The sequence below is a fragment of the Amblyraja radiata genome, chromosome 13, assembly GCF_010909765.2.
Source record: "Amblyraja radiata isolate CabotCenter1 chromosome 13, sAmbRad1.1.pri, whole genome shotgun sequence".
In the NCBI taxonomy this organism is placed as follows: domain Eukaryota; kingdom Metazoa; phylum Chordata; class Chondrichthyes; order Rajiformes; family Rajidae; genus Amblyraja; species Amblyraja radiata.
This window is the reverse complement of record NC_045968.1, coordinates 14,709,764-14,728,044: the sequence shown is the minus strand read 5'-3', so window position 1 is coordinate 14,728,044 and position 18,281 is coordinate 14,709,764. Positions and strand designations below refer to the sequence as shown.

The 18,281-nt window shown below is 44.9% G+C and overlaps 1 protein-coding gene across 1 annotated transcript in view; it reads left to right on the top strand.

Annotated features, from left to right (window-relative positions):
• The window catches only part of pex5l (peroxisomal biogenesis factor 5 like), an 84,220-nt gene that overhangs the window by 47,323 nt on the left and 18,616 nt on the right, over nt 1-18,281 (top strand). The window contains exons 3-4 of the mRNA XM_033032241.1: nt 5,545-5,656; nt 10,712-10,921. Coding sequence (XP_032888132.1) covers nt 5,545-5,656; nt 10,712-10,921 — 322 coding nt within the window. The remainder of the gene's footprint in view (nt 1-5,544; nt 5,657-10,711; nt 10,922-18,281) is intronic.

The window sequence follows — 18,281 nt, the reverse complement described above, 5'->3', positions numbered from 1 at the left end:
AGGAATAGGTGACGTTTCGGGTCGGGATCCTTCAGATCACCTATTTCCTTCGCTCCATAGATGTGACATTTTTCCAGCATCTGCAGTTCTTTCTTAAACATTTTGTTTGCACCAATTAATTCTTCAGCCTCGAGCTGAAACGTCACCCATTCCTTCTCTCCAGAGATGCTGCCCGTCTCACTGAGTTACTCCAGCATTTTGTGTCTATCTCCGGTGTAAACCAGCATCTGCAGTTCCTCCCCACACTTACCTCTGGAAACCAACTGCAGTAACAGCTAAAATATTATACTTATTATTCTTCAAGTAACCTTTGCCTTCGCTCTCCTTCCATCCCTCCCCCTTCCCAATTCTCCAACCAGTCTGACTGTCTTCTATTACATTTTATCTCTGTTTGCTTTGTTGTTACCTTCTCCTAGCAAACAATCATCTCTTCTACATTTTCCTTGATCCCCATCCCCTTTGTCTCGTTTTCACATCTTGCGTTTCCTTATCTTACCTTATCTTACTTTGCAACCGCACGAAATGCTACACTTGTCGCTTTGCCTCCCCCAACCTCATCCATTACATCCGCTGCTCTAGGTGTCAGCTGCTCTACATCGGTGAGACCAAGCGCAGGCTTGGCGATCGCTTCGCCCAACACCTCTGCTCGGTTCGCAATAACCAACCTGATCTCCCGGTGGCTCAGCACTTCAACTCCCCCTCCCATTCCGAATCCGACCTTTCTATCCTGGGCCTCCTCCATGGCCAGAGTGAGTCCCATTGCAAATTAGAGAAGCAGCACCTCATATTTCGCTTGGGCAGTTTACACCCCAGCGGTATGAACATTGACTTCTCCAATTTCAGGTAGTCCCTGCTTTGTCCCTCCTTCCCCTCCCCTTCCCAGCTCTCCCACAGCCCACTGTCTCTGCCTCTTCCTTTCTTCCCGCCCCCACCCCCTACTCCCCATCTCCACATCATGTCTGAAGAAGGGTCTCATCCCGAAACGTCACCCATTCCTTCTCTCCAGAGATGCTGCCTGTCCCGCTGAGTTACTCCAGCATTTTGTGTCTATCTTCGTGTGTAAACCAGCATCTGCAGTTCCTTCCTACAAAATATGAGATATGTCTGTTGGAGCCGTCCAACCCATTGCCTTCAGTCATAACGTTACAACTAATCCCCACTCAACCCATCGCCCACTTCCCTTTATTAATCTTATTTCCCTTTCCAAATCTCACCGCTCATCAGACGAAGGTTCCGCCCTTAATCCCAGTTGCCTGGGGATTGGATTTCACAACGCAGCTTTTTATTTCCAGCACTAGGCATCCGAAAAATTGATTATATTTCCCATCCCGAGAATAGAACATGTTCGCAACCACTTCCGGGTCACCTGGTGTCAGGTCAGAAACATGTCGAGTCACATCCTGGCATTGGTCACTCACACCCCATGGCACACCTTGATCAGCACCCACAGGGTTCCCTGGCCTTTCCTACGAGGCGTCACCTTCGGGCACCTCCAGGTAAGGCATCTTGTTTATCATAAGGTCATAAAGTCATAAGGGATAGGGGGCGGAATGAGGCCATTCGGCCCCATCAAGTCTACTCCGCCATTCAATCATGGCTGATCTACCTCTCCCTCCTAACCCCAGTCCCCAGCCCGGGGGAAGTGGGGGGGGGGGGGGCATATAGCCTCAAAATAAAAGGAAGTGCCCACAGAAAGGAGATGAGGAGGAATTTACTTTGGCAGAGGGCGGTGAACATGTGGAATTCATTGCCACAGACGGCTGTGGAGGCAATAGACAATAGGTGCAGGAGTAGGCCATTCGGCCCTTCGAGCCAGCACCGCCATTCACTGTGATCATGGCTGATCATCCATGGCCAAGTCCATGGATATTTTTAAGGCGGTGATTTACAGATTCTTGATTAGGGTGGGTGTCAGGGGGTATGGGGAGAGGGGGGCGGGGAGAATGAGGTTAGAAAGGGGAGATATTTTTTAAGAAGGAACTGCAGATGCTGGAAAAATCGAAGGTAGACAAAAATGCTGGAGAAACTCAGCGGGTGAGGCTGCATCTATCCTTCACTCCATAGGTGCTGCCTCACCTGCTGAGTTTCTCCAGAAGGGAGAGATAGACCAGCTATGATTGAATGGCGGAGGAGACCTGATGGGCCGAATGGCCTAATTCTGCTCCTAGAACCTATGAACTTATACCGAGGTTCAGATTTCGTTGCTCTTTCCCTTTCCTCTATTAAAAGAGTTTCCCTTAAATAAAGTTTGTTTTAACGTAAGATGTGAGAGATTTAGTTAGAATTTACCTGGAGCAATAGCTCAGGTCAGAAGCATATTCACCGTCACTGAGTTGGATGATCAGCCATGATCATATTGAATGGCGGTGCAGGCTGGAAGGGCCGAATGGCCTACTCCTGCACCTATTTTCTATGTTTCTATGCTTCTATGTCATGTTTAGGGTGAAGAACATTAAGTGCAATGCCTTTGCACAATATATTATCTCAAAGCAACAAGAAGAATCACCAGAGAGCAGCAAAGCTGTTGAAAGATATTTTTATATGACGAGCTAAAAGAATAAAGATGACAATTTAAAAATAACGGCAGTGCAGTAAAAGTACAAAAAGATTAGACTATAGCCCGCGAGGTGTGAACCTGATAAGTAATTAATATTATGTTTGTTTAATTCACTTCCGTTATGCTTAGCTTTGTATCGCAGCCTCTCAGCAGGTGACAAGCTGGTTTGCTGAAAACAAAGTCTATTGCTCGCAGTTCTGCGCTATTTCTGAATTATTTATTCCATTGCTTCCAGTTTATGGTTTTTCATTGCGTCCTGCAATATAACAAACAGGGCGGGCACGGTGGCGCAGTGGTAGAGTTGCTGCCTCACAGCGCCAGAGACCCGGGCTTGATCCTGACTACGGGTGCTGTCTGCATGCAGTTTGCTTTGTGGGTTCCCTCCGGGTGCTCCGGTTTCCTCCCACACTCCAAAGACGTGTAGGTTTGTAGGTTAATTGGCTTCGGTTAAAAACAAAAAACATTGTAAATGTCTGCAGTTGTACGGGGCCCTAGTGAGACCACGCCTGGAGTACTGTGTGCAGTTTTGGTCTCCTAATTTGAGGAAGGACATTCTATGTTTCTATGTTTCTATTGAGGGAGTGCAGCGTAGGTTTACAAGGTTAATTCCCGGGATGGCGGGACTGTCATATGCTGAGAGAATGGAGCGGCTGGGCTTGTACACTCTGGAATTTAGAAGGATGAGAGGATATCTTATTGACATCAGTCTGAAGAAGGGTTTCGGCCCGAAACGTTGCCTATTTCCTTCGCTCCATAAATGCTGCTGCACCCGCTGAGTTTCTCCAGCACCTTTGTCTACCTAAGATTATTAAGGGTTCGGACACGCTAGAGGCAGGAAACATGTTCCCGATGTTGGGGGAGTCCAGAACCAGGGGCCACAGTTTAAGAATAAGGGGTAAGCCATTTAGAACGGAGATGAGGAAACACTTTTTCACACAGAGAGTTGTGAGTCTGTGGTATTCTCTGCCTCAGAGGGCGGTGGAGGCCGGTTCTCTGGATGCTTTCAAGAGAGAGCTAGATAGGGCTCTTAAAGATAGCGGAGTCAGGGGATATGGGGAGGAGGCAGGAACGGGGGGTACTGATTGTGGATGATCAGCCATGAATGGTGGTGCTGGCTCGAAGGGGCAAATGGCCTACTCCTGCCCCTATTGTCTATTGTCTATAAATTGTCCCATGTGTGTGTAGGATAGTGTTGGTGTGCAGGGATCGCTGGTCGGTGCGGACTCAGTGGCCGAAGGGCCGGTTTCCACGCTGTACCTCTAAACTAAACTAAATTACCCCTTGAGATTTTTGTAGAGTTTAAATTATCAGACAGACTCCAGACTGTCTGCCCCAACATCCACTATAGGTAGCCATTCTCTCCTTCAGTGCCGTCATGAACAATGGACAGTAGTTTATCACACTCTGCTTAAGTTACAGCTGTATATTTTGCTTATTCGTCACAGCATATCTCAGGATTCATCATAGGTTTAAATTGGGAGGGGGCAGGGGGGAATATTTAGTAGGAGCCTGCAGGGGTAACCTTTTTCGCACAAAGGGTGGCGGTTGTATGTATGGAACGAGCTGCTGGAGGAGGTAGTTGAGGCTGGGACTATCCCAACGTTTAAGAAGCATTTAGAAAGGGGTGTGGGTGGGACAGGTTTCGAGGCATACGGGCCAAACTCGGGCAGGTTGGGTTCGTTCATAGATTCATAAGTGGTAGGTGCAGAATGAGGCCATTCGGCCCATCAAGTCTGCTCCGCCATTCAATCATGGCTGATCTATCTCTCCCTCCTAACGCTATTCTCCTGCCTTCTCTCCATAACCCCAGACACCCCTGAAACTAAAACAAACTTGGCATTTAGTCTACTTAATCTGACTAGCGTAGACGGGACATGTTGGTCAGCATGGGCAAGTTGGGCCGAAGGGTCTGTTTCCATGTTGTATGACTCTGTGATATGGATGTAGCGCATAAAACCAGCATTTATTAGCTTTCAGGAGGTTGCCTTCTTCAGTCTCTCTGGACATCTCCTCCACGGATGCTGCCTGACCCGCTGAGTTACTCCAGCACTTTGCGTTCTACGCAAGTTCCCAGTATCTGCAGTTCCTTATGCTTGCTGAGCTCTGCGTATCGATGTTGTACAAAATCACTTTGATTAGTTCAGTTTACTAAACTGAAGAGATACAGCGTGGAAACAGGCCCTTCGGCCCACCGAGTCTGCGCCGACCAGCGATCCCCGTGCACTAACGCAAGCCTACACACACTAGGGAAATGTTATACTTATACCAAGTATACAAACCCAAGCCAATTGACCTTAAAAATTTAATGTCTTTGGAGTGTGGGAGGAAACCAAAGATCTAGGAGAATACCAGGTGGTCACGGGGAGAACATGCAAACTCCGTATAAACAGCACCCGTGGTCAGGATTGAACCCGGGTTAGCGAAGGCTAATTGTATAATTCCCGCTCCCCGTCCCCACCTCTCACGGTTCAGTTTATTGTCACGTGTGCCGGGGTACAGTGAAAAGCTTTTGTTGCGTGCTAACCAATCAGCAGAAAGACAATCTGATGAAGGGTTTCGGCCCGAAACGTTACCTATTTCCTTCGCTCCATAGATGCTGCTGCACCCGCTGAGTTTCTCCAGCATTTTTGTGTACCAGCAGAAAGACAATGCCTGATTACAATTCTGAGGAAGGATGTCGACCCGAAACGTCACCCATTCCTTCTCTCCAGAGATGTCATCTGTCCCGCTGAGTTACTCCAGCTTTTAGTGTCTATCTTCGGTTTAAAACAGCATCTGCAGTTCCTCCCTACACAGGATTACAATCGAGCCATTTACAGTGTACAGGTACATGATAAGGGAATGACGTTTAGTGCAAGGTAAAGCCAGCAAAGTCTGATCAAGGATAGTCTGAGGGTCACCAAGCAGGTAGATAGTAGTTCAGCACTGCTCTCTGGTTGTGGTGGGATTGTTCAGTATCTAACTGCGGCTTTGCTTTCTATTTTTAGCTGGTGAATGAACAGCAGGAGAGCCGACCTCTCCTGAGCCCTTCCATAGATGACTTCCTGCTGGAAACAAAAACAGACAGCAAGCCGCATACAGCAACATCAAACACAGCAGGTAATAGTGAACCAGGAAGAGCTCCCGGCATCACCACATCTCCACTAGAATCATTACAATCATATCTTCATTATTACATTATCATTATCAATATATTAAACTATCATTATATTACATTATAATTATATTTTATGTGATAAATTATAACACCAAAAATAATAATAATAACAAAAATAATCATAGTAATAATAATATTAATAATATTTATAATAACAACAATAATCACAATAGTAATAATATTGATAATAATTATAGTAATAATATTATTGATAGTAATAATGATAGTAATAATAATAATAATGATAGTAATAATAATAATGATAGTAATAATAATAATGATAGCGCTTTGGCTGCCGCTGCTCTCTCTTCACATTGTGTTTTTGATTTTCTGTTTTTGGATTGAATTCTGTTTTTAATTTGTGTCTGTGATGTCCTTATTACTTATTTTATTTCGATTATATGTTTTTACTCCGATTAATCTATGTAAGGTGTCCTTGAGATGTCTGAAAGGCGCCCATTAAATAAAATTTATTATTATTATTGTTATTATTATTAAATTATTAATAATAGTAATCATAATATTATTATAAATAATAATAATTCTCATCGTAATAATATTAATAATAATAATAATAATATTAATAATAATAATAATAATAAACAATAATAATAATAAATAATTATTATTATAATAATAGTAATAACAATAATATTATTATTAATAATAATAATGAACAATAACCATAACAATAATTATATTAATAATATTGCTATTAATAATTATAATATTTATTAATATAATTATTGTTGTTATTATTGTTCGTGTTTATTATTGTTATTATTAATATTGTTGTAATAATTATATTAATAAATAATATATTTATATTCATAATGATACAAATTGTGTTGTATTTCAGATCAATATACAACAAATAACATGATCACAATTTGCTGGAGTAACAGGCAGCGTCTCAGGAGAGAAGGAATGGGTGATGTTTCGAGTCGAGACGCTTTCTCAGTCTGAAGAAGTGTCTCGACTGAAACGTCACCCATTCCTTCTCTCCAGAGACGCTGCCTGTCCCGCTGAGTTACTCCAGCATTTAGTGACTATCTTCGGTTTAAACCAGCATCTGCAGTTCCTTCCTACACACAACATAATCAGCCTGTGTATTTGGAAATTGGAATTGATCTTCATGATAATTACGATGTCATTAGTATCTAATAAGCTTGTGTTTTGGTGCCATTAATACCACACTATTAAGGTTTCTTTATTCAATGCAATCTGACACTGGAGAGGTGTATCTTCTGTGGATGTTATACATAGAGTGGGTGGCACGGTGGTGCAGCAGTAGAGCTGTTGCCTCACAGCTCCAGAGACCCAGACTTGATCCTGACTACAGCTGCTGCCTGTGCGGAGTTTGTACTTTCTCCCCATGACCTGCGTGGGTTTTCTCCAGGTGCTCCGGTTTCCTCCCACACTCCAAAGACGTACAGGTTTATAGGTCGATTGGCTTCTTTAAATTGTTCCTAGTGCCTGTGGGATAGAACTGGTGTACAGGGTGATGGATTCAGTCTCCACGCTGTATCTAGAAACTATACACAAATAAATTTGGCATTCAGTCTAATTAATCTGGGTTGCCTTACACCCCATATGATCCGCCTTATGTTCTCAGATAGCCATGTCCTTCAATCACTGATCTGTCTAGTGTTAGTTTAGTTTAGAGGCACAGCACGGAAACAGGCCCTTCAGCCCACCGGGTCCGCGCCGACCAGCGATCCCCGCACATTAACACTGCCCTACACACACAAGGACAATTTTTACATTTATGCCAAGCAACTAACCTACAAACCTGTACGTCTTTGGAGTGTGGGAGGAAACCGGAGATCTCGGAGAAAACCCACGCGGGCCACAGGGAGAACGTACAAACTCCGTACAGACAGCACCCGTAGTCGGGATCGACCCCGGGTCTCTGGTGCTGCAAGCGCTGTAAGGCAGCAACTCTACCGCTGCGCCACCGTGCTGCCCCGTTGATACTGCAAGGTAAAGCCAACAGCTTGTAACTCCAGAGCCACAGCATTGAGGTCAGCATGGGCATCATTCATTCATCATGATCTACATTCATATCAAAGCAACGCAAGTGTTCTATTTAAAACCAATTGTTAAAAGCCTCACGATTAATCTTGCCATACAAGACAAGTAGATGATAAATAATTCTGAAGATAGACACAAAGTGCTGGAACAACTCTGCGGGACAGGCAGAGAGAAGGAATGGGTGACATTTCGGGTCGAGACCCTTCTTCAGTCTGAGGAACATTTAATAAATAATCTGTCCATTTAGCATTAAACGTGCTTAGTTTAATTGGTAAAGTATTGTATATGGTTGAGTTTTACGCTGCCTGGTTAGCACGCAACACAAGCTTTTCACTGTACCTCGGTGCATGTGACAATACTAATCGAAACTCTAAACTCTAATGGGCCTGTAAAGCTGCAACAAGTTAGAATTTCATTGCTAAGACAGAACAGGCCAGGACAGGAAAAGGCCCTTCGGCCCATATTGTCTGTGCCGAACATGATGTCAAGACCAACTCTTATCTGCCTGCACATAATCCATATCCTTCCATTCCCTTCATATCCACATACAAAGCCTCTTAAACAACACTGATACTTGATTACAATCAAGTCGAAGATAGGCATAAAATGCTGGAGTAACTCAGCGGGCCAGGCAGCATCTGTGGAGAACATGGATAGGTGACGTTTCAGGTTGAGACCTTTCTTCAGACTCATCATCAAGGGACTTGACTCAAAACATCATCTATTCCTTTTCCCCAGAGCTGCTGCCTGACCTGAGTTACTCCAGCATTTTGTGTCTGTCTTCAGTGTAAACCAACATGTGCAGTTCCTTTCTGTCTGTAGAGTGATACAGTGTGGAAAGAGGCCCTTCAGCCCGGCTTACCCACACCGGCCAACATGTCCCAGTTACACTAGTCCCACCTGCCCGCGTTTGGTCCACATCCCTCCAAACCTGTCCTATCCATGCACCTGGCTGACTGTTTCGTAAACGTTGGGATAGTCCCACCCTCAACTACCTCCTCTGGCAGCTTGTTCCATACACCCACCACCCTCCGTGTGACGGGCACAAAAGCAGTCTGTAGAAGATCGAAGAGTTGTTTCAGTAGCTTGTGATGAATGTGTCTGTGAGACAGATCCAATTGTAATGGATTAAACAGCCTCTGTGACAAGGCCATTGAGGGTCATTTTAGCCTATCCCATCTGAAAGGATTGTGTCTGTCATCCGTTTTACATTTGCTTCATTTGAGTCTAATAGAAAATGAAATCAGAGGACTGAAAAGCAGTCGTCAATTTAATTCCGGCAGTTTATCAAAAGGTAATTTTGTATAAAATTACCCAATTTTCATCTATCAAATCGCACCACTTTATGAGTTCAACCGAAATATTTTGCCTTGCACCAACTGACAATGCTAAAGAACGAAGAATGACTTAGGAAGTGGAACCAGGGCAGGACTTTCACAGTGAATGGTAGGGCTCTGGGGAGTGTTATGGAGGGATCTATGAGTGCAGGTAAATAGTTGCCTGAACGTAGTGCCACAGGTAGATCGGTAGTGTGTCGAGCAGATGGATCGAGGAGTGCAGGTACATCATACCTTGAAAGTGGCGTCACAGGTGGTGCAGCGGTAGAGTTGCTGCCTTACAGCGCTTGCAGCACTGTAGACCCAGGTTCTATCCTGACTACAGGTGCTTCTCTGAATGGAGTTTGTACGTTCTCCCCATGACCTGCGTGGGTTTTCTCCGCGATCTTCGGTTTCCTCAATAACATATAAGATTATTAAGGGTTTGGACACGCTAGAGGCAGGAAACATGTTCTCGGTGTTGGGGGAGTCCAGGACCAGGGGCCACAGTTTAAGAATAAAGAGTAAGCCATTTAGAACGGAGACGAGGAAACTATTTTTCACACAGAGAGTTGTGAGTCTGTGGAATTCTCTGCCTCAGAGGGTGGTGGAGGCCGGTTTTCTGGATACTTTCAAGATAGAGCTTGATAGGGCTCTTAAAGATAGCGGAGTCAGGGGATATGGGGAGAAGGCAGGAACGGGGTACTGATTGGGGATGATCAGCCATGATCACATTGAATGGTGGTGCTGGCTCGAAGGGCCGAATGGCCTACTCCTGCACCTACTGTCTATTGTCTATTCCAAAGACGTACAAATTTGTAGGTTAATTGACTTGGTGAATATGTAAAAATTTGTCCCTAGTGTGTGTGTAGGATAGTGTTAGTGTGCGGGGATCGCTGGTCGGCGCGGACTCGGTGGACCGAAGGGCCTGTTTCCGCGCTGTATCTCTGAACTAAATTGAACGTAACTGAACGTAACTATCAGATTTTTTAATCAGTGTAATTCATCCACATGTTTCTATGGAGCTGGAAGGTCATTTATATGTTTCCGCTTCACATTGCTGGTTTGGAAACGCTGTCTACATCAGACGCTCAGGATCAAAGCACACAGAGCCCCAGCCTGTCAATTACATGTTTGCAGACTTGTACAGTAAATGTTCCAGAAGTTTCTGTCATCCACGGACACAAATCTGCACTCCTGGGGACTAATCTTAAAGATAAAGACAGAGAGGCTGAAACACTGTCATCAAAATATTTCCACAAGAAAACCGATGTAAGTCAACTGGCAGCGGGTAGAGCCGCTGCCTCACAGCGCCAGAGACCCCGGTTCGACCCAGACCTCGGGTGCTGTCTGTGTGGAGTTTGCATGTTCTCCCTGTGACCGCACAGGTTTTCTCCCGGTTGCTCCGCTTTCCTCCCCCATCCCAAAGACGTGCGGGTTTGTAGGTTAATTGTCCCCTTCAATTTGCTCATGGAACATAGAACGTGCAACCAGTGTGAATGGGTGATCAGTGGTCGGCATGGACCAGATGGGGCGAAGGGCCTGTCTCCACGCGGTGTCTTTCAATCGATCGATCAGTCAGTCAAAGCGTAACTACGTTGGCAAAGTGCTCATTAACGTTTTTAATAACGGCCTTTAATATTGCAGTTCTATCACCAGCGCTGGACCTCATGGACCTTATGAAGCCAGCAATGACCAGCAGTAGTAAGACAAAGAAATCTGACGTTATCTCAAGAGGGGAAGCGACTAAACCAACCTCCTTTAGCAAAGACCACGATGACCAAGATCTAATCAAAGTAGAAATTGAGCAAAATACTCAGAGTGTCAAATCCCTCCATAGACCCTCCTTGGATGCTGGTATGAAGCTAACAAATCCTGAATTCTTTCATTATATTCTGTGGACATTAACATTATTATAAGTTCCCCTACAATTCTGCCTAGATGTTTACATTTTAGGTGACCTATCCAGTCTCGATCCCAAAACGTCACCCATTCCTTCTCTCCAGTGATGCTGCCTGTCCCGTTGAGTTACTCCAGCCTTTTGTGTCAGTCTTAGGTTTTACATGAATCCTTAGGAAAAGGCACCACAATGCATAAGGATGCAGACATTTCATTCTATGCGTTCTCCACAACTGCTAATCATGCCATGTAAGTTCTCGTCCAAACCATTGATGTAGGTGACAAACAGCAATGGGCCGAGCACCGGACCCTGAGGCACACTACTAGTCACAGGACTCCAGTCCAAAGAGCAACCTTCCTGGAGTAGGTTCTCGACCCGAAACGTCGCCCATTCCTTCCCTCCAGAGATGCTGCCTGTCCTGCTGAGTCACTCCAGCATTTTGTGTCTATCTTCGGTGTAAACCAGCATCTGCAGTTCCTTTCTTCCACTATCTGCCTCTGCTTCCTTCCATGAAGCCAATTTCCAAACCATTCAGTTATCTTTCCATGGATCCCATGCGATCTAACCATCCAGAGCAGCTTACCATGCGGAACCTTGTCGAACGCCTTGCTGAAATCAACATCTCCAGCTCTGACCTCATCAACCATTTTGGTTGCATCTTCAAAAAAACTCAATCAGATTTGTGGGACACGACCTCCCACGTACAAAAACCATGCTGACTATCCATAATCAGCTTTTGTCCATCCAAATGCCTATATCCTACCCCTTAGAATGGTCTCATTGAAACTTTCGTTTTTTCCAAAATTTTCTGATTCTTTAAATTTTATTTCTTGAACCTAAACATTTGTTATTTTGTGCCTTTAATCATTTTTACTTTCGTAATACAATGCCGACAAATTTAAATGTTTGAGCATAAAAGAATTTAAATTATTTAGTAAATAAAATGAATCATATTGTTTCTGCATTTACATGTATTTGTATTTGCATTTTATAGATCATGAATTATGTTTGTCTTATTTGTGCGATATTTTTATAGACATTTGCTTAAATACAAGCAACTTTGGAGTTTCACATTGCAGAAGTTCCTTTATTTGATGAAGCTCATGAATTTTTAGCTTAGTTTAGTTTAGAGATACAGCGAAGACACAGGCCCTTCGGCCCACCGAGTCCGTGCTGACCAGCGATCCCCGCACACTAACCCGATCCTACACCCACTAGGAACATGTTACATTCATACAAAGCTAATTAACCTACAAACCTGCACGTCTTTGGAGTGTGGGAGGAAACTGAGAAAACCCACGCAGGTCACGGGGAGAACGTGCAAACTCCGTACAGATAGCACCCGTAGTCGGGATGGAACCCGGGTCTCTGGCGCTGTGAGGCAGCAACTCTACCGCTGCGGCACTGTGACGCCCCACCAGCCTGAGTTTTACCAGCCTGATTATCTCATGGAACGAATAACTTAAACTATAGTAGAACAAAAAAATAATTCGTTCAGGAAAATCAGTTGCCTAGAAATTGTTCACCCTCTTTGGCATGATAAATGTTTGCTAAGTTTAGTTTAGACAATAGACAATAGGTGCGGGAGCAGGCCATTCGGCCCATCGAACCAGCACCGCCATTCATAGAAACATAGAAAATAGATGCAGGAGTAGGCCATTCGGCCCTTCGAGCCTGCACCGCCATTCAATATGATCATGGTTGATCATCCAACTCAGTATCCTGTACCTGCCTTCTCTCCATACCCCCTGATCCCTTTAGCCACAAGGGCCACATCTAACTCCCTCATAAATATAGCCAATGAACTGACCTCAACTACCTTCTGTGGGAGAGAATTCCAGAGATTCACCACTCTCTGTGTGAAAAATGTTTTTCTCATCTCGGTCCTAAAAGATTTTCCCTTTATCCTTAAACTGTGACCCCTTGTTCTGGACTTCCCCAACATCGGGAACAATCTTCCTGCATCTAGCCTGTCCATCTCCTTAAGAATTTTGTATGTTTCTATAAGATCCCCCCTCAATCTTCTAAATTCTAGAGAGTACAAGCCGAGTCTATCCAGTCTTTCTTCATATGAAAGTCCTGACATCCCAGGAATCAGCCTGGTGAACCTTCTCTGTACTCCCTCTATGGCAAGAATGTCTTTCCTCAGATTAGGAGGCCAAAACTGTATGCAATACTCCAGGTGTGGTCTCATCAAGACCCTGTACAACTGCAGTAGAACCTCCCTGCTCCTATACTCAAATCCTTTTGCTATGAATGCTAACATACCATTCGCTTTCTTCACTGCCTGCTGCACCTGCATGCCTACTTTCAATGACTGGTGTACCATGACACCCAGGTCTCGTTGCATCTCCCCTTTTCCTAATAGGCCACCATTCAGATAAAAGTCTACTTTCCTGTTTTTGCCACCAAAGTGGATAACTTCACATTTATCCACATTATACTGCATCTGCCATGCATTTGCCCACTCACCCAGCCTATCCAAGTCACCTTGCAGCCTCCTAGCATCCTCCTCACAGCGAACACTGCCCCCCAGCTTCGTGTCATCCGCAAACTTTGAGATGTTGCATTCAATTCCCTCGTCCAAATCATTAATATATATTGTAAATAGCTGGGGTCCCAGCACTGAGCCTTGCCGCACCCCACTAGTCACTGCCTGCCATTCTGAAAAGGACCCGTTTACTCCTACTCTTTGCTTCCTGTCTGCCAGCCAGTTCTCTATCCACATCAATACTGAACCCCCAATGCCGTGTGCTTTAAGTTTGTATACTAATCTCTTATGTGGGACCTTGTCGAAAGCCTTCTGAAAGTCCAGATATAACACATCCACTGGTTCTCCCTTATCCACTCTACTAGTTACATCCTCGAAAAATTCTATGAGATTGGTCAGACATGATTTACCTTTCATAAATCTATGCTGACTTTGTCCAATGATTTCACCACTTTCCAAATGTGCTGCTATCCCATCTTTAATAACTGACTCTAGCAGTTTCCCCACTACCGATGTTAGACTAACTGGTCTGTAATTCCCCGTTTTCTCTCTCCCTCCCTTTTTAAAAAGTGGGGTTACATTAGCTACCCTCCAATCCTCAGGAACTACTCCAGAATCTAAAGAGTTTTGAAAAATTATCACTAATGCATCCACTATTTCTGGGGCTACTTCCTTAAGTACTCTGGGATGCAACCTATCTGCCCCTGGGGATTTATCGGCTTTTAATCCATTCAATTTACCTAACACCATTTCCCGGCTAACCTGGATTTCATTGTGATCATGACTGATCATCCCCAATCAGTACCCCGTTCCTGCCTTCTCCCCATATCCCCTGACTCTGCTATCTTTAAGAGCCCTATTTAGCTCTCCCTTGAAAGTATCCAGAGAACCGCCCTCTTACCATTTAGTATGGAGATACAGCACGGAAACAGGCCCTTCGACCCACCGAGACCACACCGACCATCAATCACCTGCTCACACTCGTTCTATGTTATCCCACTTTCTCATCCACTCCCTACACACTAGGGGGCAATTTACAGAGGGGCCGATTAATCTACAAACCCGCACGACTTTGGGATGTGGGAGGAAACCTGAGCACCCGGAGGAAACCCACGTGGTCACGGGGAGAACGTGCAAACTCCACACAGACAGGATCTGAGGTCAGGATTGAACCTGGGTCTCTGGTGCTGTGAGGCAGCAGCTCTACCCGCTGCGTCACCGTGCCGCCCCAGGCAGTCAACTATCAATTATCACTGATTTAAGTTAACATCGCTGGGATTTTCTTCACCCTTGTTATGTTGTTTTGAATAACCATTGGTTAAGTGGGGATTTATGATGTGACGTGTATTTCATTTCAATTAGAGGCCTTAACCACATTTTTATAATGAAATTAAACGTGAAATATTTTGTAGAAATAAGGAACTGCAGATGCTGGTTTACAACAACAAAAAAGATACAAAGTGCTGGAGTAGCTAAGTGGGTCAGGCAGCATCTCCGGAGAACATGGCTAGGTGACGATTTGGGTTGGGATCCTGCCTCAGAAGATTCCCGACCTGAAACGTCACCTATCCATGTTGTCCACAGATGCTGCCTGACCCGCTGAGTTACTCCAGCACTCTGTGAAACGTCACCTATCCATGTTGTCCACAGATGCTGCCTGACCCGCTGAGTTACGCCAGCACTCTATGTCATTAAATATTAGTATTGTAGTTGGCTAAATTCTGTTGTGCTGTGTCAGGTGGGATATGTTGATCCGTGAAGGACTCGGGGTGAAGAATTTGCTGTCATTTTAAAGTCACATGCAGTGAGACTTCATACAGTGACATTAGTGCAGTAGAAATGTCAATGAAGATTAATGAATGTTAACTTTAGACACATAAAAAACATTTAAAAATAGCATATTACATTTCTAAGCAAATCAGTTAAAGAGCCATAGAGTGATACAGCGTGGAAACAGGCCCCTCGGCCCAACTTGCCCACACCGGCCAACATGCCCCAGCTACACTAGTCTCACCTGCCCGTGTTTGGTCCATATCCCTCCAAAACTATCCTATCCATGTACCTGTCTAACTGTTTCATAAAGGTTAGGATAGTCCCTGCCTCAACTACCTCCTCCGGCAGCTAGTTCCGTACACCCACCGCCCTTTGTGTGAAAATGTTACCCTTCGGATTCCTATAAAATCTTTTCCCCTTCACCTTAAACCTATGTCCTCTGGTCCTCGATTCCCGGACTCTGGACAAGAGACTCTCTGCATCTACCCGATCTTTTCATCTCATGACCCGTATGATTAAACAAAACAATGAATCAGGTGTATTAATCAGTAATCAATGTTTGAGAAAATATATATTTTTTCAATTTTTTGAACATACAGTGCAGCTCAGGCACAGGCCCTTCGGCCCGCAATGTCCCTGCTGTAATGGGACAATTTGCAAGGAGATTGTGAAAGAGATACATTTTAAATAGACATTTATAGCAGTCTATTAATCATAGGCATCCATTAATATACACGGGACATGCCATGATTTTAATGTATTAAAAATCGTTTTACATCAGCTAATTGAATCTCTATAGTAAAACAGGAGATGTCAGATATGCTCAACATCAGATTTTAATGCAAGTCGATTCACTTTGGGAAGTCTAGGTCAGGCAGTTGAAGGGACTGGTTGGCCATTAAGACATGTGGAGGAATAGAGAGACCTAGTGTTTCTACTCCATCTGTAGGAAGGAACTGCAGATGCTGGTTTACACCAAAGATATACCAAAAATATAAATAAGTATGAATATTGAATTTTCTAACTTCAAGTAAACATTGCATCCGCTTTCTTTCTCTCTCTCCCTCCGTCCATCTCCTGACCTAGTCAGCGTACTAGTTTCATTGTCGCCCTGCCGATTTTCACTGTCTGTGTCACTCGTTATCACCTTCCCCACAGCCAACAATGGACCATTGTGAGCTCCACTATTCCTGGATCACCGTCGCTGGCTTTGATTTGTCCTTTTGCATACCTTTCATTCATTTGTTCTATGCACCTCTCCATCTCCCCTGACTCTCAGTCTGAACAAGGCTAGTACACTCTGGAGTTTAGAAGGATGAGAGGTTATCTGATTGAAACATATAAGATTATTAAGGGTTTGGACACGCTAGAGGCAGGAAACATGTTCCTGATGTTGGGGGAGTCCAGAACCAGGGGCCAGAGGGGTAAGCCATTTAGAACGGAGACGAGGAAACACTTTTTCACACAGAGAGTCTGTTGAATTCTCTGCCTCAGAGGGCGGTGGAGGCCGGTTCTCTGGATACTTTCAAGAGAGAGCTAGATAGGGCTCTTAAAGATAGCGGAGTCAGGGGATATGGGGAGAAGGCAGGAACGGGGTACTAATTGGGGATGATCAGCCATGATCACATTGAATGGCGGTGCTGGCTCGAGGGATCAAATGGCCTATTCCTGCGCCTATTGTCTATTGTCTCGACCCAAAACGGCACCTGGTCCTTCTCTCCAGTGATGCTGCCTGTCACGCTTAGTTACTCCAGCTTTTTGTGGCTGTATTCGGCCTCAACTCTATAGTTCCCTGAATGTGGCAACACTCTTTGATTGGGTGGTGAAGAGGCTTTAGTCTAGTTTAATTCAGTTTAGAGATACAGCGTGGAAAGAGGCCCTTCGACCCGCCGGGCCCGCGCCGACCAGCGATCACCCGTTCACTAGTTCTATCCTACATGCACTAGGGACAATTTTCAGAAGCCAATTAACCTACAAACCTGCACGTCTTGGGAATGTGGGAGGAAACTTCTATGTTAAATTTCCGTGATGCTTTTCAGGAGCATAACGGCTTGTGAAACCACATGTGAAACCATGTGATCATGTATGACGTGCATGTGGGGATGACGGGACTGATTCCCAGCATCTATCTCACCGTGACGGAGGGCCAATTCACGTGGGAGGTGCAGATATACTGCAGCGCACTGTATGCCCATCTCCCCATCCATTTTTTCTCCTTTCCATAAGTTTATGTGATATGAGCAGAATTAGGCCATTCGGCCCATCGAGTCTACTCCGCCATTCAATCATGGCTGATCTCTGCCAACCCTCCCAACCCCATTCTCCTGCCTTCTCCCCATAACCTCTGACACTTGTGCTAACCAATCTCTGCCTTAAATATGTCCACTGACTTGGCCTCCACAGCCTTCCCTGGCAATGAATTCCACAGATTCACCACCCTCTGGCTAAAATAATTCCACCTCATCTCCTTCCTAAAATAAATTCCTCGTATGTTGCAAAACATACTTGGCGTATAAAGTGTGATTCTGATTCTGATTTACTTCTCAAGCTGTGACCTCTAGTCCTAGGCTCTCCCACTCCCATAGAACATCCTCTCCACATCCGCTCTATCCCAGGCTTTTCCCATGCTGTTTCTTCTGCTGTGCTGCCAAGGAGAGAGTCCTGAAAGCGTTGATGGCTGCCCCGCTGTTAATTCCTCAACAACAAGCAGGTCCAACACTGTGTGAAGGTCTTGACAAGACAGCCCAGCTTTTCATTTACCTTTCACCAAGTTTGAGACACTTCAGAAGATGGGAGTGAGTCTCTGCGTTGTTCGGGGGGGGCGGCACAGTGGCGCGGCTGGTAGAGCTGCTGCCTCACAGCGCGTCCAGAGACCCCGGTTCGATCCTGACCTCGGGTGCTGTCTGTGTGGAGTGTGCACTTGGCCCATCAAGTCTACTCCACCATTCAATCGTGGCTGATTTATCCTTCATAACCCCATTCCCCTGTCTTCTCCCCATAACCCCTGACACCCGTACTGATCAAGAATCTATCTATCTCTGCCTTCAAAATAT